The sequence below is a fragment of the Schistocerca americana genome, chromosome 3 (genome assembly GCF_021461395.2).
Source record: "Schistocerca americana isolate TAMUIC-IGC-003095 chromosome 3, iqSchAmer2.1, whole genome shotgun sequence".
Taxonomy (NCBI): Eukaryota; Metazoa; Arthropoda; class Insecta; order Orthoptera; family Acrididae; genus Schistocerca; species Schistocerca americana.
This window is the reverse complement of record NC_060121.1, coordinates 687,239,865-687,267,825: the sequence shown is the minus strand read 5'-3', so window position 1 is coordinate 687,267,825 and position 27,961 is coordinate 687,239,865. Positions and strand designations below refer to the sequence as shown.

General features: G+C 37.1%; 1 protein-coding gene across 1 annotated transcript in view; it reads left to right on the top strand.

Moving 5' to 3' along the window:
• The window catches only part of LOC124606313 (MAP kinase-activating death domain protein), a 612,624-nt gene that overhangs the window by 141,777 nt on the left and 442,886 nt on the right, over positions 1-27,961 (top strand). Inside the window, exons 11-13 of the mRNA XM_047138295.1 lie at positions 8,593-8,719; positions 25,863-25,993; positions 26,135-26,267. Of these exons, the coding sequence (XP_046994251.1) occupies positions 8,593-8,719; positions 25,863-25,993; positions 26,135-26,267 (391 nt within the window). The remainder of the gene's footprint in view (positions 1-8,592; positions 8,720-25,862; positions 25,994-26,134; positions 26,268-27,961) is intronic.

The window sequence follows — 27,961 nt, the reverse complement described above, 5'->3', positions numbered from 1 at the left end:
CACTGGCAAAGTGTGTAGTAAATTAAAATGTTCTGTAAGTGACAATGTCCTGGAACCTTCCAGAAGTTAATAGTCTCAAGTGATAAAGAATTACAGAATGCAGTAACACCACACATTTCCAGCTACAATTGCTACATCATGCAGATGATGTACAGCACGTACCACCAATTACCCTCCTCGCAAAAGAGCTTTGCTGTTTTGGAATGGAATACAGATTGCTGTATCTGGATCTCATCAGTAATCCTGTATGGTGGTGATCGTAGAGCCTCATGCTTTGGTTATGTTGTCGCATCTCATGGTCATTGCGATGTTCAAATGGGGAGACATCCATCACGACATTACAATTGTTGAACAGATAACTATGTTCCTTGTATCAGAAGCCCTTATCTTTGACCTGCCCCTCAGGAATATGAGTGGGATTCATGTGAAGTATGTAGATGATATCTCTGTGCTTTTGTCATTATCTTCATCTTCTTAACAAACACCTGACAAGCAACATATGATTTGATGTAGACCATATGATTTGATGTAGACCATAGTGTAACAGGGTGCATATGGCCCGAGAAAGCAGGAAATCTGGGAAAAACCCAGGAATTTTTTCATCCGGTTAAAACAGGGAAATCCTGGAAAATTTTTTTAGAATTCTGGGAATTTTTCATTGTGTTAGTTTTCAGTTCAATTTCTGTAATTTTAACTGGTAAGAACGGATACTCTAACAAAGAATTTCACTTTATCCCACTACTGCAAAATGAAACTGCAACAATAAAACATAAACGAAGGAAAGAAAACCAAAATAAACTTAAGTTGCAAAAAAAATGTGCCATTTCCAACATCAAAACACAGTGCACACACAAGTGTCTGCCAACACCAAAATGTGTCAAAGGCTTTAGGACAAAGACTATGCAATACATTATAACAACAAACTGATTCCTATGACTGCGACATCACAACGGTTTACATTAGGTTCATTTGATCAGTTGCCAGTGGGCGGTGCGCATGTACAGTTGAGTCGCATATGAGCAGTACCTGCTTCTGTCTATGACTACTTGAAGTACAGCTGTTAGTTGTATCAGCAGTAGTAACAAGCTGCCAGATTTGCGCATGTGCAGAGCAGTCTAAGTTGTAGAGGGCTTTAGTCTCCACAGGACCTGTGTTTAGGTTTAGTGATTTTCCTGTTTCTTCTTCATTTACAACTCTCACCTCAAATGAAAACAAAATGGATTTCTGTGGCCAAGAGCTAGCAAGTGAATTAAAATACATTCACACACTTACGGAAGGCTATAACTAGTTTGACAACGCATGAACCTGTGTTCAGTGTATGCCGCCTTTAGCATCTGAAGATGGTCATTATATGGCCGAAACCGGTTATGACTGTGTCATGTATGTGTTTGTGTCTATAAATAAACAAAAAATTTTAACAAGAGGATCAATCACACATTCCATAGACAAAATGTCATTTTTTCCAGAAAATATTCTGTCACTTAAGAAGGGAAAAGTGTATTTTCACCCAGGAAAAAGTGTACTGGTATTTTTAACCAAGACATCTGGGAAAAACCCAGGAATTTTTTTTCCTCGTCCATGGATACACCCTTTATAATTAAGTTGTATAATATCCAAATGTTATGTGTAAGTGTAAAAATTCATACTAGATCCCCTGGATTATAGGTTACAATTGAATGTTTGGCATTATATTGTTCACAGTTCTTATCCTGGGGGTGCAAGGTCTATATTTGTGTCAACTATCTTACTTCTTCAGGTGATGGACTGTTTTATGCAGTCATTCTAACAATGATCAGGCTGTAATGGAAACAAGGTATCTATCATTGTTTCAGTCTTTTTACTGCGTACTGAGAAAACTAATGTGAAACCTGTAGTATCAAGCTGTGCCCTATTGGATTTAAATGTGCTGAGAGCATGTCTTCCAGCATCTTATTAAAACTTCTATGGGACATTTTGCTTGCAGGTGAAAGTCATCCTGTAGATGATTTTGCATCATGAAGTTATTTCAAACAGCAGTCTTGCTTGAAACACATGTCCAAAATCAGAGATCATTACAGGTGGCTCTCCAAGCTTCAAAATGAACTTTAATACAAGACACCTGTTGATTTCCAGAGCTTTGGCTGTTGTTACAATCTTGATGATGACAGAGTAAGGCACAGCATAATCCAATTATTCTTCTCAGTTGACTTGGGTAACCATCCCAAAAGGTCAGCCCCCACCCAGTGAGATAGAGCAGCTGCAAGAAGTGTTACTACCAATTGTCTTGTTGGTAACTAAGGCACACACTTAACATCATTAACATTCCATACAATGACTTACATAATGTCTGACAGATCAGTAGAGACCTGCCCAGTGAAACTAGCTTCTGGTTTCATCAGAAGCCATTGCAGACCTCAGATGAGCTGATGTTGGAGCTTTGCAAAAACACTTCAGTAAATCTAACTGTAAATGAACTGGGATGACAAGAAATCATTTCCATCCAACTGGGTTGTGATACCTTTTTACAATGTTCCAGCTTTTAATCTGAATTTGCCGTGGACAGATTCTTCCTCATCTGAGGCCTTTGTGGTCTTCTGTAATACTGGCTTTTCCTTTTGTTAAGCTGCAATTTTTGTTGATGTAGAGATGACTGGGATCTTGCCAGTGTTTGTGATTGTGTCCAGTTTTCTATATTACTACACTATAATATTACTAAAGCTCTAAGGCAGTGTTCCATCATTGATATTCACACAACACAAGTTACTATTGGCTGGACGTATTGCAGCTTTCAGAACAGTGCTTTTAAATTTGTGAACATAATCTATTTTAGTTGACAGTGATAACCAGTGAAAGTTATGGCCCAGAATTTGCTCGTGCCTTGACAGGTTGGTCTTTGATAATGACGTCCATGTGTTTTCCCGACATTTCAGGAAATCTCATCCATGGAGGATTTTCATCTGTGATGACCTTACCTCCATAGATGGTCGTCTCATTTATTTTACTGATTTTGGCAGTTGCGTAAGCAGCTGAATCCTCTGTACTGTGACACTGAACAGCTGGAGAGCTACCTTGACCAGGGTATGGCAATGAGCTTCATCCAGCAGATCGGCTGTAGTCTTCTGCAATTACATGCTATACATAGAATTACCTTGTTGTTTGATGTCTTGTGGGACAACAATTGTTGAAAATTCTTCTTGTCTCTTTACAGTTGTATATAATGTACCCAGAGTGTATGCAGTGGAAAAATAATAGTGCATTTTCCACAACTCACCAAGTGTCCATTTCTCTGCATGGTGACTGAAGTGGTGTGGGTACCAGTTGCTTTTATGTTGTCGAGAACCTTGGATGTTGTATGACCACTGCAACATAAGTTACAGAGTTTCCAATTTCATTCCTCAGTGTTAGCATGTCTCGTAGATATTGATGCAGATGATCAACAAACCTCTTTTTGAATTAGTCCTGGATTATAATGGAGCTGTGCATGGGGCAACTGCCACACTTCTGCTTCATTCCCAGGTCCATTGTGGCCAGGAAACAGTGCGGCAGCAGGCAGGCAAACACACAAGCTTGCCAGTGTGCAGCATTTCTCAAACTTTTTAAAAGAAACTACTCAGTAAAAACAAGTTTATTCCCATGCATCACAAAGTTTTATTTTTCAGCTTCATGATGAACTGCTTATAGTTTCATTAATCAGCATAGTTATTGTGATATTTCAAAATTAAGCAAGCCACTTCAAAAAAATAAAATAGTTAGCAATGAGAAATAGAGATCACTATGAATTTTTGTTTGGTGCACATTAGGTCATATGTTGCTGCGTACCAGGTGCAGTTATCATTGAACTATTCTTTAAACTTGGGATGGGGTCTTTAACTCATTCCATTCTGAAGAAAATGGATTGTATATAGTGCACTTCATTCCACTCATGTGTCCATATGATAAAGCAAGAATGAAATATTCATAACATCCTTGTATCTCATAAATGGTTTGAGATATAGAAACAATATTTTGGCAAATGATAGCGTGCAAAGAGGAAGGTGGTTTGCATATGGTTACTGTGTGTAACTTCCTTACTAGTGCAATATAAGGTAACTACAGTACAGATTTTTTCAGCGTAATAATGTAATTTTTTAAGGGTCACCAACAGCTGATGAAATGAGAATTATTACAAGTTCATGGAAACCAGGAGAAGTTTTCAAGACTTGGCTGTGACATTCACAGTAGGATTTATAACCATTCTAAGAATTGTGAAGTTGTGGAGCCAACTTCCAAAGTATTGGGATCGCCTCTGGCCACAATACATGAACACCTTCTGAAGATGATTTTGTAATTACAGTAAATGTTGTATATAACATACAGAATTTTCCAAATGCAGTTGGTGATGTTGACAGAAAACACATTTGTCTAAAATGATCAGAAAATTCTGGTGAAATGATTATGAAACATTTTTATTGTGTGATCCTACATCAGTTGCAGGTCCTCACAGGAAACTCATTATAATTAATGTTGGGTGATATGGGAAGGAAAACGAAAGTGGTAGATTTCATTCTTATAGTGTATTTCAAGGCATTTTATCAACTCTTATAGTTGATGGGTTTTAGATCCAAGGAAAGAATATTTTGACGAAATCTTTTCTAGATTATGATGATTAATGGAATGTGCTTTAGGAATAATGACCCCTAACTGGAGCATATTTTGTAAGCCAAAACAAACTTTGCCAAAATTTGCAGACAATATTGTGAAATGTACATGTTCTCCACAACACTGTTATTGGCCTATAAGGATCCCTTAGCGTCAATAAGCGACATACAGTAGAATTTGAGTGTTTTATACAAGGCACTTAACGAACAATATGAGATTTCAACAGAGCTTCAAATGAAGCTGTCCACATAGGATAGTTTTGAAAACATTTTTCACACAATGAAACATGATTTTCAAGTATTTATCAGCTGTGCTACTTCAGTTTTATTATTGCCTATCATTTTAAGACAGTGAAAGAAATGAGAGAATACGGAAATGCATTCTGTACTTGTAGATTGTAGTACTGCTGTCACATGTAGATGTTTCTCTTGTTCCATAATAGACACTGAGTAGAAACAGCTGCTATTATGGCTGTTGCTGATACTACTTTCTTAAACAGTACAACAAAAGAAACACAAGCAGTAACAACACTAACAATAGTAGTGTCTGTGCTACCCGCTGCAACAGTGAAATGCTGCTAGCATTGCCTGAATGCAGCCGGAGTCACTCAAATGCTCTGGTCATCACGCTCAGAAACAATTTTTTTAGTCCGCACATAGCCTCTATGTGCCACTCCTCTCTGCGCAGTAGTGCTTGCAGCACCACTATAATCACATGCACTGAGCAGCACTGGTTTTGTTTACCAGTGCTGCTGTGGTCGCTGCACCATGCTGCTCTGATTGTGCCATGTGGCTCCACTATAACTGCAGCTTTAGTGATGCTACCGATCTGGCTGTGTTCAACAGTCAACACTGCTGCTTCTGGCAATGTAGTTTTGGTCTTAGAAGATTTCATAAAATTTCATATCTCTTCTCTCACTATTTGCCATATTGACAGTGCAAGTTCCTAAGAGTCTTCTATGATTGCCACCAGTACGATGCTCAGAAAATTGTAGAATACCTCTTGGTCTACTCTTTTTTTCTGCTGCAGTCCCTCAACATACAGGTGCTTCTTGGTGAAGTCCTCTGCCATGCCCTTCATTAGATGTGAAACTTTGACAGCTACCATCATACTCAGTTTCACTGTGTGACACAGATCTGGAAACTGTGTATGTGACTTCATCATTTCCCTCTGTCATTATGCTATGTTGTCCAGTTGTTTTCATGCTATGCAGATCTGCTGCTGGTTGTTACCAAATGTTTCTTTTATTTCTAGCTTTGATCACCTCTTGAACTTACCCTTGTTCTCAAGCCGCTGCTGGACTATATCACCCAAGTGAAAGTAGACACTGGCAAAACACATCATGTTAGTAACATGTTCGAATTCCTATAGTCATTTTGTTGGATTCTGGTCACCATGTACAAAAAATACAACTGAATGCCTGATGGGCCTCTGACTCAATTGGGCCTCTGACTCAATGATAATTTTTTATCCATTGATACCTTGATGATTCAGACCATAGGAGGAATTTACAGTTTTTTGCTTTATTTAATTTAATTCTCCCCTCCCTGGGTCACTGCCAATGAAGCTGACAACTTTCACATATTTTTATTGGAGCCATAGTAATGTTGATGTTAGGGCTACCTGGTGTCTTCAGCAAACTGTCAGATAGAATCTGGAATTGTGTTCAGCTAACACTTCAAACTGAAAGCATCTATTGCAAGCAAGCATGAAAGAACGGACAGCTGGAGTTAAGATTACTGACCTGGATTTTACCTTTGAAGTAGTGATGCTACACGTTAATTTCTTGCTTCTTGCTATAATTTTGTTTTAATGACCAGTTATTTAATGACAAACACAACACTATATCAGTTGTAATATTTTCGCATTTATTAATATCAATAAAACATAATTAATGAGTTTGCAAGTAATAGTTTTAGTAGCTCATGTATCACAGGTCAGCACTTGTACTATGAAATTCTTTGACAGAGTGGTGTAATTTTTACATTATACTTGACTGTCATAATTTTGCCTGACTCACAGATTAATTGTACATTTCGACCGAGAGATGATATCAATTAGATTACTTAGTACAGACTACCATAGCATTTTTCCTGCCCATCAGCTTACAGGTGAACAAGATAATAAAATTAAAAATTGTTGTTAAACTGATAGACAGTAAAATCAGTGTACAAAAATTATAATGAGCAGAAGAACTATTTCCTTTAACTAAGAGTTGGTTAATAGAAAAATTAACAAAAGTTTAGGAACTGGGTTGTAAAAACAATTTCTACCTCTTTGGGAATTACTGTAGCCCTTCAAAACTTGTTTAAAAAAGAAATTATCAAAATCAAATAATTAACAGACTAACAAGTTATTCTAGTGAAAGTGGACATTTTTAGAAGCAGAGATACAGGGCTAGAAAACTAAGGGACTGAATTTTGGGAACAATAACAAGTTAAGAATGAAACATTCTGGAACACAAAAACTTTAATTCTGAATAATTATTTAAATAGTAAGATGCTCATTGAGAAGAGGAAAATGAGGGATTTTCAATGAGCTGTATCAACTAACCTGAAAACATCTATTAAATCACTGCAGATTTCACCTGTATGTGTTCTTGACCAGCTTTAAATTATGACTGCTTCTATATGGCAGTTAAATCCAGCAAATTAACTTTATTTTTGTTGTTAATATTTAAGAAAATATGTCTTGAACAATTAATTCTGTGAAATAAGACCTGAGTATATAATATTTTGATAATATTATGAGAAGGATAGTTGCTACTCATCATATAGTGGAGATGCTGAGTTGCGGGTAAGCACAACAAAAAGACTGTCAAAAAGTAAACTTTTGGCCAAAAAGGCCTTCATTGGAATTAAACAACACACAGATATGCAAGTGCAACTCACCCACACATGACCACAGTCTCTGGCTGCCGAGGTTAGACTGCAAGCAGCAGTGAATGATGGAAGAAGAAGCAACTGGGTGATAGATGTAAGCAGGAGGCTGGGATGGGGAGGGGGATGTATAGCAGGGTGGGAGTGGGGGGCACTAGATTGGTGCTTGTGGGAACACACAAGGGACTGCTCCCAACCCCTTGCCACATGGGTCATAACCCTGTAATAGACCTAGATGCAAGACCTCTTACATACATCCTCCCACCCCCACCTATTTCAGTCTGGTCACAAGCATCACCTATCCCATCAAAGACAGGGAACCCTGTGAAACCAGTCATGTAATCTACAAGCTAAGTTTCAACCCATGTGCTGCATTTTATGTAGGCATGACAGTCAACAAGCTGTCTGCCTGCATGAATGGCCACCAACAAACTACAGCCGGGAAATAGCTGGGCCACCCAGTTGCTGAGCATACTGCCCAACATGACGTTCTCCACTTCAGGTTTCACAGCCTATGTCATGTGGATCCTTCCCACCAACACCAGCTTTCCTGAATTGTGCAGGTGGGAACTCTCCCTGCAATATATCCTATGCTCCTGTAACCCTCCTGGCCTCATCCTTAATTAGTCATTGTCCTTTACCCACCTACCCCCTTCCCTGTTCCAATTCCAGCACTACACAGTTCCCTGTTCCACACCCACATTCTTTTTACTTCTCTCCTTTTCCACTGCATTAACATCAAGATGGTTGAAAGAGCAAGGAAAAGGAAATAATACAATAAAAAACTGTCAATCAAATGGTGGGTCAATTAGTAGTTGCTTAAAATTATAAATCAAAATCTAGAAACAGGTTTTATAATTTGAATTTATTCTCAAATCAAATATTTGTTGCCACTCTTAACTTGGTTTGGTTAAACATTATGGAGAGCAATAGAATGACATGTTATGCACTTGGTTCTCATTATAAATTATTATTCCAATCTGAATATACTTTTAAATTGTTTATTGGTGCATGATCAATGATTGATTATAAAATAAAGTATTAATCATAAATGTCATAGCAGATTTAAAGACACATTTGACTTTATGAATTAAAGGCTTCCTGATGACATCTGGCTGGTCGACTTGGACTCAAATAAGATAACACCGCCATCTGGAGCAACAGATGAACTACCACCATTACCAGAACCTGAGGGGACAATTTTGAAAAACCATCTTAAACAGGTAAGAAACTGAGACAAATGTTAATGTTAACAGCTTTACACACACACAGCTTTGTACATATACTGACAAAAGAAAAGCTCATGAAGTGTGTAAATAATTAATGAAAAGCACATCAACACAACCATCCAATGTATTTGTGAACATTCAAGTATTGAAAAATACATGAATAAAGGTAAAACTGTGCTCCAGAGTAGCATGTACTGTTTTCAGGTTTTATTTGTACTTTATAATTGTGTTTTTCGTGCACAGAAAACTGTAATTAGGCTAGTGCATAATTGTAAGTTATTATTGTTGGTATACCCATAAACTCAACAATAGGCAGACCTTGCACAACAAGTTATGTTGAGTTAGTGTTTATAACTTGCTTCTACTCCTCGTGACAAAAGAACCCATTCAATTATTTCCTGCACCAAATAGTCTTAAAATTTAATCATTTTTGCTAACCAAAGGTATTATAATCAGCAGAATGGCAGCTGCATAAAGAAGTTGATGTTTTAATTTGAGCTCTCACGTATGAAGTATATCACTTCAGAATTTAAACTAGGTTAAGAAAAAAGAGTTTTTCAATATGACTTGAAGAAATGGCATTTAGAGGATGTAAGGGTAATCCAGCTGTGGAGAAATTACTCTCTGATTTTGAGTGGCAAATACAGTAACATATATCAAAGAAAAAAGTACTAGGAAAGACATACATAATGGTACTTCTTTACACATTAAGTGTAACTGATTGTGATACATATTTGAATTGACAATGTCTATTGTCTGGGCTCCAAGGTCATACTTAGAGTATTCCAATGGCTGGGAGAGAAGGTTGAGATCAGCCTTGCTCACAGAATGTAAATGAAGCTCACACTCTGGAGCACCATCCCTAGAATTGATATGGTTCCGAGCCAAACATTTAGTCCCCAAATGTTACTCCACATATTTTATAACCTTCTGAATACTAAAAGGCTGAGGTCTAGGTGTGTTACTGTTGAAAATGAAAAGGAAGTGAAGTGGGAAAAATTTACTGACATTTGACTCATGTTGCACAATATCCGTGAATGTATTCAGCAGTGCATCATCACTAATGGCTACCAGTGGAGTGACGTTATTGTTTAAAATTGGCTGAAAAAATATTATTACCACCAAAAACAGAAAATAGTTCTGTTTCTGTTTTGTATCTCCAGTCATTCCAAAAATTTGTAAGTAATTTCCAAACAAAAGAATTCTTCTTACCCAGCCATATACCAGGATGTCCCAAATTTCTAGGATACAAGTTATACAAATGGTAGAAAATCCTACACAAGTATTTTACAATGAGGAACTGTTGAACGTTCATCAGCCACTTACATTTTATAGCAGCAACTTAAGCTCAAAGCAGTTTTTCTGACTGATGATTACCAGTCTCTGGTTGTATTAAAATGGCCCGTATAATTTTGGTTTAAATGCTCACATATACCTGTTGTCTGCTGTACAATAAGACAAACCTCTGCTGGTTTTACTTGGTTTTCATGACATTCAACTTTTCATAACCAACAGGGGGAAAAAGCAACAGAAGTGAGGTACGACGATCATGTTGGCATCAGCCAAAAGCCACAGTATGGCTAATTGTTGTCAGACGCTCCCAAACATTAATAATAAAATGGCACAGTGTACTGCCATGTTGAAAACACTCTCTCTCATGGTCAAGAGATACAGTTCTCAACAGTTAAGCCCACACATCTGAAAGGAACATGAAGAATAGGTTGCACAAGATACGGTGGCCGAGGTGCAGTGACCAGTTTTTGTCCAAGGCTCTGGGTGAGTTCATTCGTTTGTTCAGAAGGGGAGGTTGACTAGCGTTTGCCATTGCTCGGCCTGTCGGCAGTGGCAGAAACGATGTACAAGCCCAACAGTCATACGATTTTACAGAAACTATTCGGTAGAAAATTTAAGTTTTGCTTTACTTGTTGCTTTATATGTCAGGTTTATTATGATGTGCCCATCATTTCATTGAAATTTTCATTAGACTTGGGTGGAGGTCTCTGTCACCAGTCTTGAGAAAATTGATCTGATGTAGCGCACTCATTAGCAAATGCACCACTCCAGCATAAAGCCAGAGTAAAATATCCCCAACATCCCTCATATTTCATACACAGTTTGAGGTATTGAAATGAGATTTTGGCAAATGATGGTACACAAAGGGACAGTATTTTGCAAAACTTCATTATCTACCTGTTATTCCCCAAACTACAGACTTTTCTGAGGAAAGAATGTGGTTTTTAGGGGCCATCAATACCTGGTGAAATGAGAAATGCTATGGGTTTTTTAACAACATACATGAAGTCATTACACATTTGTTTTGTACCAAGGATGTGCTTTTTCATAAAATGCTGACCTTACTTTTCCTCAGTTCCTCACTTAATAAAGTTAATAAACCACTATTTCAGAATTCTCATGTAATTGCATCTGCACACCATGTTAGTGAGGTGGGACTCTGGAGTGTAGGTTTTACTCAAAATTCCCTATTGTGACATTTCTCTGATAGTTACAAATGAGTGCCCTGCCATGTGTGCATCTGCCGGCCACAGTATTCTGCATGCGCTATAACATGCATAATTCAAGCCAGGTGAAAATAAATCACTGTTTTTGGCAGAATTCTGTTTAGATACTAACCAAAGAAGAGGTGACAGATATTTTTGAATGGTCACCATGCAAGTGTGGACATGAAGGGTCCCCATGTAAGATTTACAAAAAATGTGAATGTAAGCTTTAGTTTTACAATGGCACTTCCCCTCCTGGGCTCGGCATTTCCCCTATAGCATCTGCCCGCAGCCCCCACCACTACCACTCTCCCCATGAGTGCCCTGCCATGTGTGCATCTGCCGGCCACAGTATTCTGCATGCGCTATAACATGCATAATTCAAACAGTGTGGCAGCAAGTACAGTGATTTAAGTTCACAATGTACAATTACAGCCCACAGCTTGATGGAAAATCACTGCTGGTGAACTGAGATCTTTGTGGCACATGGATTTTCCTCACTCCAGATGTGACTATTGTATCAGTTAAAAAACTTGCTTCTGATTGAAAGAGGCCTCATCCCTGAGCTGCGTAAAATGTTTGAAGTTTGTTACTGTAGTACTGTGCTGGATAATCTATTATTGTAATGGATCTGTGGGTTCAGAAATATTTGGCCCATCATTGCCTGTATATGTTAAATATGATATTCATGTAATTATTGCTCCATTAGTACTCTCAACACCGTTTTCTTTTTTAATTGTGCATTTAATGGACAAGTTGATGAGTATTTATTGATGAATCTTCTCCCACATAGTGCAGCACCATATCTTCAAATTCTATTTTATTAACTATTCTTTGGTGAGGACTTTGGCCCTGTGTCTGTGGCTCATATTTCTATACATTGCAATTTTTTCCAAGTGTTGCAAAAGTTTTCTCTGTACATTTGTTGTCTTGCTGTGTATGGCGTCTTGTTGCCTTATACATTAAAATGGATGTCTATAAGCTCCTGTGATGAGTAATGCTCCCATCTTTTGTAAACAGTGATGACTGTGAGCAGTGGTAAAATCTATTGCGGACATGTTACAGACAATCTGTATTGCCTTTGATGGTAACATTACCAACAATGATGAAATAGGATATTGCTTGTTGTGAAACATAAGCATTTTACTCTGAAGCACCAAAGAAACTGGTATACGCATGCATATTCCAATACAGAGATATGGAAACAAGCAGAATAGGCACTGCAGACAGCAATGCCTGTATAAGACAACAAGTGTCTGGCACAGTTGTTAGATCAGTTACTGCTGATACAAGAGCAGATTATCAAGATTTAAGTTAGTTTTAACATTGTGTTCTAGTAGGTACCTGAGCGATGGGACAGAGCATCTCTGAGGTAGCGATGAAGTGAGGATTTTCCTGCATGACCGTTTCATGAGTGTACCATGAATATCAGGAATCTGATAAAACATCATGTCTCCTACATCGCTTCGGCCGGAAAAAGATCTTGCAAGCATAGGACCAACAACAACTGAAGTCTGAACATAGACAAGTGAAATGTATTGCAAATACATAGAAAGGAGGATCCTTTATTGTATGATTATATGATAGTGGAACAAACCCTGGTAGCAGTTACTTCTGTAAAATATCTGGGAGTATGCGTACGGAATGATTTGAAGTGGAATGATCATATAAAATTAATTGTTGGTAAGGCGGGTGCCAGGTTGAGATTCATTGGGAGAGTCCTTAGAAAATTTAGACCATCAACAAAGGAGGTGGCTTACAAAACACTCGTTCGACCTATACTTGAGTTTTGCTCATCAGTGTGGGATCCATACCAGGTCGGGTTGACAGAGGAGATAGAGAAGATCCAAAGAAGAGTGGCGCGTTTTGTCACAGGGTTATTTGGTAAGTGTGATAGCATTATGGAGATGTTTAGCAAACTCAAGTGGCAGACTCTGCAAGAGAGGTGCTCTGCATCGTGGTGTAGCTTGCTGTCCAGGTTTCGAGAGGGTGCGTTTCTGGATGAGGTATCGAATATATTGCTTCCCCCTACTTATACCTCCTGAGGAGATCATGATTGTAAAATTAGAGAGATTCGAGCGCGCATGGAGGCTTTCCGCCGGCAGTCGTTCTTCCCGCGAACCATACATGACTGTAATAGGAAAGGGAGGTAATGACAGTGACACATAAAGTGCCCTCTGCCACACACCATTGGGTGGCTTGTGGAGTATAAATGTAGATGTAGAAGAGAATCATTCAACATGACAGAAGTGTGACCCTTCTGCAAATTGGTGCAGATTTCAGTGCTGGGCCTCGACAAGTGTCAGCGTGTGAGCCATTCAATGAAACATCATTGATATGGGCTTTCAGAGCCAAAGGCCCACTTTTGTACCCTTGATGATAGCACAACAGAAAGCTTTACACCTTGCCTGGGCCCATCAACACCGACATTGGACTGTTGAGGACTGGAAGCAAGTTGCCCGGTCAAACAAGTCTCTTTTCAAATTGTGTCGAGCAGATGGATGTGTAAGGGTATGGAGAAAACCTCATGAATCCATGGACCCTGCATGTCAGCAGAGGACTGTTCAAGTTGGAGAGACTCTGTAATGGTGTTGGGTATGTGGAGTCGGAGTGATATGGGACTCCTGATATGCCTAGATATTACTCTGAGAAGTGACACTTATGTAAGCATCCTGTCTGATCACCTGCATCCATTCATCTTCATTGTGCTTTCTGACGGACTTGGGCAATTTCAGCAGGGCAGTGCAACACCCCACACATCCAGAACTGCTACAGAGTGGTCCTAGGAACACCTTTCTGAGTTTAAACACTTCCACTAGCCACAAAACTCCCCAGACATTAATATTGTTGAGCATATCTGGGATGCCTTGCAATGTGCTGTTCAGAAGAGATCTCCAGCCCCTCGCACTCTTACGGATTTATGGACGGCCCTGCAGGATTCATGATGTCAGTTCCCTCCACCACTACTTCAGACATTAGTCAAGTCCGTGCTGTGTTGTGTTGCGGCACTTCTGCGAGCTTGTGGGGGCCCTACACGATATTAGGCATGTATACCAGTTTCTTTGACTCTTCAGTGTACAAATATGTTCCTCATTTGTATAGCACTGCCTGAAATTACATTTCAAACCATCAGTTTCTTATTTAAAAATAGTCAGTTTAGGATCCACAAATGTCTTGATAATTTTTACACTAAAAATATAAACCAAAGGGGTCTATTGGTAACCAGCCATGCATTGTGCACAAAGAGGTAACAGAATTCTAAGAACAAAAAGAAAGACAACATGTATTAGAGGAAATAATATCATTCTTGAGTGGAGATAGTATAAAGTTACAAACATTTGAGATTACTGCGATGTACAGGAAAACTGGACAGGCAAAGTATGGGGCTGCAAGCCAATGTTTTATTTGAAAGATTATAGTGGAGAAGTATAGGGGAGACTGAAGAGAACAAGATGACAGGAATTGCTTTAAAAACTATGAATATCATTTAAGAATATATGTATGATGAACAAGAGTCATCTAAAGAGAGACTTGATATGCGTAGTGCCACTGCTTTGTTGCTGTGCATTGTGTAGCAGAATTATACCTTTTAGCTAAACTGGAGTGAACTAGAATTTCATAAGTTTGCAGAGCTGTTGGACAAATGTGCTGTTTGCCTTGCGTTCATCTCAGACTTCTGTATTATTGTTACAAGCAGTCAACTGTGTGGTCTTGTTCGCTTCCTGTGTCTTCTGGTCAGTTTCTTCTTCCTCATATGAGTATTATGTTCTTTTTATCATTTTTTTTTTCATATAGCTCTTGCTACTGAGTGCAAGAAAACCTTTATCATGGCTCAAATTAACAGATATCATACCATATGTAGAATCGCTTGATCAGAATACTTCTGCTTTATATCGGAGCACAGGTTTTTTTGAAACAGAACCGTGAACCTCATATGAATGTTTCCCCACCACTTCATTTCTGGGAATACATTGCACAAATCAAATCTGCAGAACAATAAATTAATTCCATCATCTGAAGGAAAATTCATGATAACAATGAGAAAAATAAAAAATAAAATAATTTTTTTTTAGTAGGTATACCCAAATGAAATGGCATAATTTCATTGTCGATAAAAATTATTTAACTATGATGAATTAAAATAATACATTGACATCTCATATAAAATTCTTGTGAACTATTGGAAAAGATAGCTTCGTAGATTTTTATTTATGTTGTAAGTAACTTAGGAGTAAATGTAACAGCTCACCGAGTAATAGAGGCACTGAGTTGTCAACAGGTACACAGAGAAGACTGAAAACTACACTACCTTGCAGACAAATCCTTATTTTGAGCTACAAAACACAAACACCCACACACAAACACACACACACACACACACACACACACACACACACACACACACACATGACATATCTGTGTATCTACATTGTGGTACAACTACGTTGTGCTACTGAATACACAATATTCATTGTTGATGTACAGGTGTTTGTGTTTGTATGTGTGTGTGTGTGTGTGTGTGTGTGTGTGTGTGTGTGTCAACACCTATAGTACTTATCGAGTTGCTACCTTTACTCCTAAATTATTTATGTAGTGCCAGAACTTTCAATTCCACCATATCATTTAAGTTATTTACTCACAATCAACAATTATTAATGTTCATAATAGAAAAATAATTTATCACATACGTATGAACATTGCTGATAAGTGAGTACTTGTTTGTTAAAATTTGACAGGTTCTTTCATGAAAAGAGAGTGAGACCTTGCTATAACTCTGTTACTTTCAACTGTAAATTTGTGAGGCATTATCAAGAAATGTATGAAGTGGCTCTAAGGGCAGATGAGGAACAATAGCTGAATTATTGTTTTACCAGAATCTCACTACCTACCCGGATAGTTCTGGTGTTCAACTGCCAGCATCCGGCACATGGGGAGGTGCGTCCATCCTGGATCGAATCCACTTTGCAGGTTAACAATTTGGGCCAGTTTTCTGACTAACCTGGATATGGTTTTTAGGCAGTTTTTCACATCAACCTATGTAAATATTGAGATGGTACCCAAATCTCACGTCAGATACTCAATGAGTAAACACTTCAAAAATGATGCACATTTGACAGTGCAATTGCACTAGATGCAGACACTTCTATACAGTTATGATCATTTCTCCATGAAACTGGAGAAGTTCCGTACCAGTCCAGTCCCAGTATTGGCAGAATACAGGTCACTGGGAAGGAAGGAAGTAATATCTCAGTAGAAATCACTGGCCACTGTAGCCACACTGAATCATTTTAAAGTGATAACTGTTATAAAAATTCCAATAAAATGATAAGATACAGAAAAGGTAAAAATGGAAGAAAATAGTAGAATTGATCATTTACCCTGTTTTAAGGAACAAGAAGTGAACATCTAAAGAAGCTCATGCAGTAGACTGTATTAAAGATAAATAGCATTGACAGAGGGACCAAACCAAAACAACATGAAATTTTAGAGATTTTGAAATCAAATGAGCTTCCTTCAGAGGCTAAGATAAAACAGGGTGATTTATATTAGATTAGATGTACTTTTCATTCCTATAGATCCATTGTGAAGAGATCCTCCAGGATGCAGAATATGCCAGAAAAACAGTAATACACAATTAATAATTACAAAGAAAAACAAATGTGCTAATGTGCCTTCTACAGATCCCAAGTGAAATGGTCCAAATAGTGAAAAAAAGCTTAATTTTTTAAAAAAATCATCAGTCTTCTGATGTTGGATGTATCCCAGTCTCTTGTCTTCATCTACAATTTTTACTACTTACTGCTCCCTCCAGTACCACACAGGTTATTTCCTGATGTCTTGACATGTGTCTGTCATCTCATCCCTTCTTCTTGTCATTGTTTTCCATGTGTTCCTTTCTTCCCCAGTTCTGCAGAGAACCTCCTCATTCCTCATTTTATAATTTCACCTATTTTTCAACATTCCTCCACAGCACCACATCTCTGACACTTCTGTTCCAGTTTTCCACTGTCCTTGATCTGTTACCATTTAGTACTGTGCTCCAAACATACACTCTCAGTAATTTATTCTTCAAAATAAGGCCTATGCTTGATACCAGTAAACTTCTCTTGGTCAAGAGTGCCCTCTTTGCCTGACTTTCTATGTTACCTTCGATTCACCCATCATGGGTTATTTTGCTTCCAAGGTAGAAAATTTTCTGAACTTTGTTTGATTCTTGACCATTAATTTTAATGTAAAGTTTCTTGCTATTCTTATTTCTGCTGCTTCTAGTTATCTTTGCTTTTTCTGGTTTATTTTCAATCCACATTCTGTACTCACTCTTTGCTTTATTCAGCAGGTCCTGTAATTCTTCTTCATTATCACTGAGGTTAGTAGTATCATCAGTGAATCATCATTGATAGCCTTTCACTCTGAATTTTAATTCCACTCTTGAACCTTTTTTTGTTTCCATCATTGCTTCTTTAGTGTATGGATTGAATAGGAGAGGAGAAAGACTGTGTACCTGTCTTACACCCTTTTTAATTCAACCACTTGATTCTTTGTCTTGTAATGTTATTGTTACCTCTTAGTTCCTGTACATATTGTATATTGTTCATCATTTCCTATAGCTTAATCCAATTTTTCTCAGCATTTCGAAAATCTTGCATTGTTTTACATTGTTGAACCCTTTTTCTAGGTTGGCAAATCCTATGAGTCTCTCTTGATTTTTCTTCAGTCTTGATTCCATTATCAAGTACAACATCAGAACTGCCTCTCTGTTGCCTTTATGTTTCTTAAAGCCAAACTGATTATCATCAAACAAATCTAAATCTTCTTTTCCATTCTTCTGTATATTATTCGTGTCAGCAGTTTGGATGCATTATCTGCCCTTGCTACATTAAGAAGGATGTAGATGATACTTTTCTGTACACCTGATAATACATCGTGAGTCTCATAGATTCTACATACCAACTCAAATAGTTTTGGTTGCCCCCCCCCCCTCCCCCCCCCCCCCCAATGATTTTATTTGATTGCATTTCTTCCAGAGCTGTTTTAAATTCTGACTCTAATACTGGATTCCGTATGTCTTCCATATCTTCTTCTACATGTAATCTCCCCCTCATAGGAGCCTTCAACATATTCTATCCAACTCCCCATTCTCTCTCCTCTGCATTTAATAGTGGAATTCCCTGAGCACTCTTAATGTTACCATCCTTGCTTTTACCTTCAAAAAATGTTGTTTTGACTGTTCTATATGTTGAGACTTCCTAATGATCATTTCTTTTTCAATTTCCTCACATATTTCCTACAACTGTTTCACCTTAGGAGGCATGAATTTCCTATTTATTTGTTTCCTAATGGACTTATATTACTGTATCCCTGTCTTTCCCTGAACATTTTTCTGCCTCATCCCTTTATTGATCAGTTTTGTTTAAAAGGTAATAAATAACTCGAGACAAGACATGTAAATGTTTAGTACACTGAGGTGCATATTATAATTCTTTGGCTATTGTATCCATGCATCGTTAACTAATCCAGCAAAATTTTTGTCAAGAAATAAAGTAGGGAACAATACAAAACCAGATCCATAATTTTATTATTTCGTTACTAACAAATTAAGTCATTGATTAATCATCCTTAAATGTTGGGAAGAAAAAGAAATTGTGAAGGAACATGAGTCAGTGGTAAAATATTGAACTTTTCTTTGGGATTAACTACCTAACTGCTGTGGTTTAGATTTGCTTTGAGACTTGAGACAATGACTTATTGCTGCCTTGGTTAGGCTAATACTGTTTCCTTCTTCAGTACCTGTGAAAGTTAAGCTAATGCTTTTAATAAAATGATTTTTTTGTTAGTAGTTGATCAGACAGTAGCCACAGGCTATCAGGAGAGAGGAAAAGACTGTGACTAAACAACTGGAATTCTGGAACACTGCAGAGACAAAGTTAGCAGATTTTTGTTGGTTAGCAACATCATCATTCAATTAACAGATGTCTAATGAGTACATGTGTCGGTAGACATTTAACATAATAAGGGAAGGTGATTATAGCACTGGAACTACAAAAAGTGATTGGTGCAATATAGGATGGCACCCAAAGAAAGGAGATACAATAGTTGGCCTTTCTTTATAATGTCAAAAGAAAGACTGTCCTCTAAAAGTGTAATACAAAGTAATAACTACATAGAAAATTACATATTGCCTATCATATACTGTTGTTTGTTGTTTGTTCTACTGGAGGTGTGTGTCTGATGTGTTTGAGGTAAGATTTAGTGTGGGAAATGAATTTACTCTGTCTTAAAATTCAGATTTAATTTACTCTATCTTAAAATTCAGATTTCTAAGTTGTAGCCATCAATTTTAATGAGTTCATATCATTATTATTTTCATTTGGTTGCATTTTTTCTACTTAAGTTTATTCTTACTGTTAATGTACCTGTTTATCTAATGTGTGTTTATTCGATAGAAAATACTTTGATATTGATAACTGTTTATCATCTGGTGATTAAAGAATGGAAATAATATGAAATTAATCACTTATTGTTTTATTCTATGAGATATAGAGATGTTTCAAACAATACATAGATTAGTATTTTCTTTTTGAATTAATGCAAAATGAAAAATTTTATCACTGAACTCCACCTGTCTTACCCTTGGCACAGTTTCTCTTTATCTCTTTCTTCTTTAATCTTAAAGGCTATGCAACTGATGGATCAAGTTGGCGCAGGCGTAAATATTCTGCTTATTTCATCTCTTGTTGCTTTTAAATTTCATTCATAATCACAATTTTTATAACTAAAGATGTAGTGAAGTGTCACTGTTTTACAACTTTACGAGTAGCAAAATTCCACTATTTTAAAATTTTAGGGCCACTGATAGTTTGAGATAGACAGAGTATTTTTTCTTATATGCTTGTAGACTTTGAATGAGTTACGTATATACTTATGTACATTTGGCTCTTTTTTATCATTAAAATTATTTTCCATATAGCATTTTGTATTACAGAAATTTGTTTCAACTATTTTTGCAATCCAGTGATGGCTTAAACATGCATGCTGTTGCTCGTCTCTAGAAAGAAATTGCCGTAGTGGATTCATAGGCATTTAATTAATGTCTTTCTCATAACAGTGTAGAATCTTATTTGAATTGTTTGTAAAACCTCATTTAGTTCCACATGGTTTTGCAAAGGGAATAATTTGTAGTTAATTTAGTGGTGACTAACTCAGAAATATTCTGTTTTTCCTATTATATAAATGTAACCAGCATGTTTTTGTTTTCTCATTAGAACTGTCATGACTGAGTTCTTTTATCCATGTCATTTGTTCTCCATATTCATGAAATAAAAAAAAAAAAAAACTTGTGTGGTTACCATACAAATCATGTCATCCATAATATTTCATTTGCTAAGATACAATGAAAGGCCAGTTAAAATATTGCCACTTCATTATTTTTATATACAGTTTTTTACCTTCATCATTCTGATGTTCACACAATAGTACTGAATTCTCATTCCAATTTTAAGTTTTACTATTCTTTCTGCAACTGGAAACATTGTTCATAATTCTGTGGTATTACTGAATTAATGTTTCACTTCACTTTATTTGAAACAGAGAAAGTCAAATGCCATAAGCCCTTACTGAAACTGTAACATTTGTCATAAGGAATTGTGCTATCGGAAGGAGGCGTAATGTTCTGTTTGATAACATTAAATAGATATGGATTGGAGAACATATGCTAAGACATTCAAGACTGGATTATTTGTCAAAGGAAGAAGCAATGAAAGTACACATTACAGAAGATGACAAAGACTAAAGTATGTTAATAGATGTTCAGCTATAGCAGATCAGCACAAATAATGTGACAGGTTCAGGATGTAAAAATGTATAATTCCATAAAATATTTACAGCACAGTTAAACTTACAACGCTATCATGAAATCTGGGATAATTTATGAGTAATAGGATATATTTGATGAATCATACATTTCCCTGAGTTGCAGCCAGAAGGGGTGCTTATTTGAAAATGATTAATGTGACTTATATATTTTTAGTTGTGTTGTGTATTTAAAATGATATGACTACACTGTGGCTCTTACAATTATCACTGCTTTGCATACCTACTACTGCCTTTCCTGCTACTCTTTCTCACACATTATTAAAAAAAAAACTGTGTATGGGAGGTGCTTTTGAAATTCATGCAACTCCATCAAATCACGCAAAATTTCAGAAATGTGATTCACACATTGTCCTCTGGTTCATCAGCCATAAAAATAAAATCTAGATTACCCAGCAAAAATGTAAGAGTAGTATATGATTATTTTAACCAAATTTTAGCAAAAATGTATCAGTTTGTTCTTTGACATGTAAAATTTGTGGTAATCCCAAAAGTAACACATAAAAATAAGAAGGTAGAGTTTCTTCCTTTTGGAACTTGTATATTCCTTATATTTCTTCCTCAGAAAGGAAGTGGAGATGTGTTTAGGGTAGGTGAGAGGAACACACCTTTTGTGAGAATGTCTTACAGTTAACACTCCTCTTTTTGCATGATATTTTATTCCTTTTACCTGAATTTTTAGTTTGCTCCATTTACTTCAGCTCCACAAATTTTTTGTCCTATGTATTATTGTTTCAAGTAGCTGCAACTATAGCAAATGTACATTATTATACTTCAGATTTAACAAATTGTGTTTAAAGCAATTGTTAGGTTCACTTATTTGCAGTGGATATGATTACAATGTTTGACATAACTTGCAGGAGCTGTAGACTGTCCAATTTCAATTCATCATGGGTATCATTTCATAGAGGTTAATTGCGAAAGCATATTTCATGCACAAAAAAACTAATCTGTTGTGATAATCAGAGACTCAGTCATGATGTAAACAAATTTTTTTCGCATTCCTGATTTTTTAGGTTGTGCAAGGAATTTGATTTGTACATTTGAAATTGTTGACACTTAATCCCACTCCCTGTCAGTATTTCATAACACCACCATCATCCGAACAGGCCTTAAAGGCTCAGTGGTACCGTCCAGCTACCATGTTGTCCTAGGTCCATAGGTGTCACCGGATGTGGATACTGAGGGGTATGTGGTCAGCACACCACTCTCCCAGCCTTTGTCTATTTTTGTGACGGGTGTCGCTACTTCTCAGTCAGGTAGTTCCTCAACTAGCCTCACAATTGCTGAGTGCACCCCGCTTGCCAACAGCACTTGGCAGACCTGGACGGTGACCCAACAAGTGCTAGCCAAGCCTGACAGTGCTTAACTTCGGCTATGTGAAGGGAACCATTGTTACCACTGTGGTAAGGCCATAGGTGGTATTTCATGATACAGGAAATTAAATCTACCTGAGATAACAGATATTTTACTCAAACTTCTCTCAATAAAAGGGGAGTAAGCAGAATTTGCTTTTGTCAGACTGGATCTGCTGGTATATGTTTCTCGCAGTCTACTGGGTTTTCAGGTTCTTTGCCTTTATGCATTTATAATGTGAGTAGTCCCTGCCTGTAAAGATAGGACTGTATTTGGAGTTTCTGAAACACATGACATACTTGACAAATAATATTCAGAAAACCACAATTTGCTTGTAAATAGATCAAGCCATGCATTCATTCAAATGAATACGCAGAACACCAACAGCACTTACATCACTTAATATATTATACTGAGGTGACAAAAGTAATGGGATAGTGATACGAACATATCCAGATGCCAGTAGTATGGCGCATACAAAGTATAAAAGAGCAGATCATTGACAGAGCTGTCATTTGTACTGAGGTGATTCATGTGAAAAGGTTTCCTATGTGATTATGGCTGCATGATAGAAATTAACAGACTTTGAACATGGAATGGTAGTTGGAGCTATACACATAGGACATTCCATTTTGGAAATTGTTAGGGAAGATCCACAGTGTCAGGAGTGTGCTGAGAATACCAAATTTCAGGCATCACTTCTTACCACTTTCAATCTAGTGGCTGACAGCCTTCAGTTAATGACTGAGAGCAGCGATGTTTATGTAGAGTTGTCAGTGCTAACAGACGAACAGCACTGCATGAAATAACCACAGAAATGAATGTGGGACATACAACAAATGTATCCATTAGGGCAGTGTGGCGAAATTTGTGTTAATGGGCCTTGTCAGCAGATGAATGATGCAAGTGCCTTTACTGACAGCACGACAACACCTGCAGCACCTCTACTGGGCTCGTGATCATATTGGTGAGACCCTAGATGGCTGGAAAACTATGGCCTGGACACATGAGTGCTGATTTCAGTTGCTAAGAGCTGATGGTAGGATGTGAGTTAGCACAGACCCCACGAAGCCATGTACCCAAGCTGTCAACAAGGCACTGTGCAAGCTTGTGGTGGCTCCATAATGGTGCAGACTGTGTTTACATGGTATGGACTAGGTCCTCTGCTTCAGCTGAACCAATTGTTGACTGGAAGTGGTTATGTTCGGCTACTTGGAAACACCATTTGCAGCCATTCATGGACTTCTTGTTGCAAAACAATGGTGGAATTTGTATGGATGACAATGTGCCATGTCACCAGGCCACAATTGTTCGCAATTCACATTCTCAACAGGCTGAGCAAATGATTTGGTCACCCAGGTCACCCAGCACTAATCCCATTGAACATTTACGGGGCGTAATCAAGAGGTTATTTCATGCACAAAATCCTGCACCTGCAACATTTCCACAGTTACGGATGGCTGTAGAGACAGCACAGCTGAATATTTATCCAGCGACTTGTTGAGTCCATGTTACATCAAGATGATGCCGTACATCAGGCAAATGGAAGTCTGACCCAATTTTAGGAGGTATCACATTACTTCTGTCACCCCAGTGTATGTTAATGGTAACAGTGGATACATTAATGGAAATATCTTCATATAGAAACCTTTATACAGCACTGAAATGCTAAATTTAAGTATCCCTTTGTCAAACATTTTATCTATTTTCTTCTCTTTTTTTCTTATCATGTTAAAGAAGAATTTGTGAAATCTATGCAAAACATTTATGCAGTGCTGAAATTTTCTGAGTCATGAGAGACAACATATAGCTGTTGAAGAATTGCAGTCCAGCTTTCTTTTGGTCCTTGTTGACAAATTACCATGAGTGTGATGAAATATTATTATTGTAAATGCAAATGTGAATACATGTTGGTATAATGTAACCTGAAACTTGAAGTAACTGCAGGACATTGTCATATAGGCTACTGTGGTTTTAATGAGTATGTTATGTGCAGGAATGCACGTTAGTTTAGAATTTCTCATATAGAGTCTTACTTTCCAGTTACTATGATAATATGAACATCTTTGAAAACTCAATATTTGAATTCAGCAGTATTTAATCTTCTGTGAGAGCATAAGTAGTTATTGGGATATAGAAGTAGTAATATATTTTTTACATTTAGTTTATTAGTTAGATTTGTGAGAAAATACATACAATACATGTTCAAGAATTTATAACTTTTTAATTACGGTATGTATAAAGTAACTTACATGAACATATACAGATGAGTGATCATATCCACTTATAGTGACATTTTAATGTAGAGAAACAATAGTCATCTTTCAGACCCACACATCTCATTTGTGCTCTAATGAAAGAAGGACAGGTAGATATTTGTAGAAATTATTGAATAAGGCACAAAGATCTCAGGGAACAATTAAGATGAATGTAGTACAGCTTACAAACTAATTACTGAAATGCTGCCATGACAAAGATGTAGTCTGAAAATTATTGTGTTCAAATAGCAGAAGGGGTAAAAATAACTCTCCCTTCCTCCTTGTCTTTCTCTCTAACACACACACACACACACACACACACACACACACACACACACACACATTCTTCATTGTGCAGAGAACTCTAATGATGTGCAATTAGTTTCTAGTTTCTCTTATTTGGAGATAAAAAAACTACTGCAATTCTGTCCCTGTGTTTGTGTTGTTGCAAAAAGAAGGATACAAAGTAACAGTAGAAGAATAAATTACTCAGAGTATGGAAAAACCGAACATAAATGAAAGACCCAAATACAGTGACCTGAAAACAAAGCAGTAATCAGAACTGAATCTCACATTAGTAGTGCATCAAGATGACACTTGTTACTTGGCTAAGACTTCATTAAACTTGAATCTGTGATGTGTGATAGCTTTAGTATGCAATACCAATAATGAGTCTCACTCCTCATGAGTCAATATCTGCTGTCTCATTCATGGAATCAATGTCTTACTGTGTCTTTTGATGTGTTGTTGTTGTGCGTCATAGTGCACCATAGCATTAAAAATATTTTTACATTTCCAGAGTGGGTCAAATTTTTTGTGTTAGGACTAATAAATCCCAGGAAATCACTCAGAAAAACAATGCTAGTTGGTAGGATGTTTATTTGTTGTAAATGTTCTTCCCTCTCTCTCTCTCTCTCTCTATCCTTTGATGATTTACTCTTCAGTTAAAAATTTAGGCTATGAACTCTCCATCAAGCTAAACATAATTAAATGTGAATATTTCTCAGCTGTATTTTGGTTATTTTTAGGCAAGATATTTGCATGATCCTTTTATATTTTAATCTCAGGTCCTTAATTTTTTTCCATCATTCATTTCATATTGTATATTAACTTTTTGCATAGATTCATCAACAGTTGATATATTTCTTTTGACAGGCACTGTCAAGTATGTCACTGGCAGCACCAACAGTAGTGGTTCCGAGAGAAGAATCCATAACCACAGAAGCACATCAGCAACATCCCTCTCAGGGCCAGTGGCAGGGTAGCTCTGCTGCACCACCCCAGCAGTATTATCAGCCTCACCAAGTTCAACAACATCATCAACAACCGCAGCAGCAACGGCAACTGCAACAGCAACAACAGCAGCAGCAGCAGCAGCAACAGCAGCAACAACAACAACAACAACAACAAATGAGCTCCATCCCTAGGCCAGGAATGGGAGCTCCTAGTGGCAGAAAAGAATCACATGTTCCAGAACCTTTACATGCTACAACAGGATTCAACCCATTCATATATGGAAATGATGTTGACTCTGTTGATGTTGCGACAAGAGTAGCAATGGTAAAGTAACAGTTACAATTCACTTCATATTAAAACAATTTAATACAGTTTTCAAAAGTATGTCCAACCATTTAGGCACTCCTCTTTTGACACACAATATTTCAGTGTGTGAGATAGCCCTCTTCATCAAGTGCTAATTGATGCTCCTAGATGTGATCACTGCCTAGACTACAGTCAGACTGCTTGATGTCCAGGCAACACATCTAAGACCTTAACTCTCAATACCACATGAAGGTCTCTCAGTCAGTTGTCAAAATATTGGACATAAAAATTAAATTGAGGCAGTAAGCACATATGAAGGGGTTTATGGCATAATGGTGGAAGTCCATTTTGCTCATTTTGAAAATTGAACATTTTGTAAAACATTGTACAGAAAAGTCAGAAAAACCTAAAATAAGTACATAGTCTGTCATATAAGGGATAGTACTAATACTGTAGTGTAAATTATGTGTAGCTGTATTAATATTGTTACCATAATTATTATATTTCCCTGAATTTCACTTTGAATTAACAATACTTGAGCACAATTTAGTGTAGTAATATTAATATTATCATCATAATTGTGTATAAATTGCATGACTTTCAGTTTGAATTAACACAAAAATGCAGCTCAGTCATCTTTGTCCTCAAAAGTTTCTATCAGAAAATGAGTTTAACATCTCCTTTTCCTTCAAATTACTGACTAGTTGTTTTTTACTGTATAGTGCATCCTGTTTTATAGTGTTGTCCTGGACTGGATGTCTCTTCTTTCCTCTTTGTATGACCAAGGTGAAAAACTTCACGTCAGCATTCATAGTTGTCTTGTAATGTATCTTCGTAGGTTCAGCTCTTCTGTGCTGCAACCACTGAATCTGTAGCCAAGATACTGGACACTTTAATTCATTAATTTTGCAGTAACTGTAGCCTTCTCCAAAGTTATTGTTGGTACAAATTATTCTTGCTTCACCTGTACTACTTTGTACTGTACTGTAAATAGCTACTTTCTTTGTGACTGAGCAATTATTTTTTAACAGTCTGATGGTGTGCAGATAGGTTTTCCGTTTACCTGAAGGTCCATGGAGTCAAAATCAGCATCATCTGGCAGAAAAACATGGTCAATAACATTGAAGTAGAGGACCTGTCATAAGTTTCAGACAGAAAAGTGCTATTTTAAAATTTATATTTTGCCCAGGTATCACAGTAAGTTATTATGTGTTTTCTTGTACTAGCGACTTCTGTTAAGTTTTTCACTGTGGATGATGAAATTTCATGTGATCCTCTCAAAGCTATAGTTTCATCCCATATATACATGAAAGCAGAGTCAGTTCTGAAGTAATGTCAGCCAAGATTATATCAATATACTGTAAGACCACAATAATCTGGCATTTGATAATCCAGCAGAACCAATAGTTTGGCACACATCAGAAATTTTCTCATATTTTTAGCTTGGTGTGGCAGTATAATTGGACACCTTTGAGGAACCTGAGAACTGGTTGGGGTGGTGCCTCGTCAGTAACAATTGTGTGCTTCACTGGTTGAAGAAGTTGAGATGGAAAATGACACAAATGATGATCACTCATCAACTGATTGCTGTAAAACTGTACCAGTGATAATTTTTGCAACCAATAATGAACTGAGCATTATTTTCAGCTGAAGAAGTTGACAAATGGATTGATATTGACAGAAATTCAGCTATCAAAAATAGCTGACTGGTG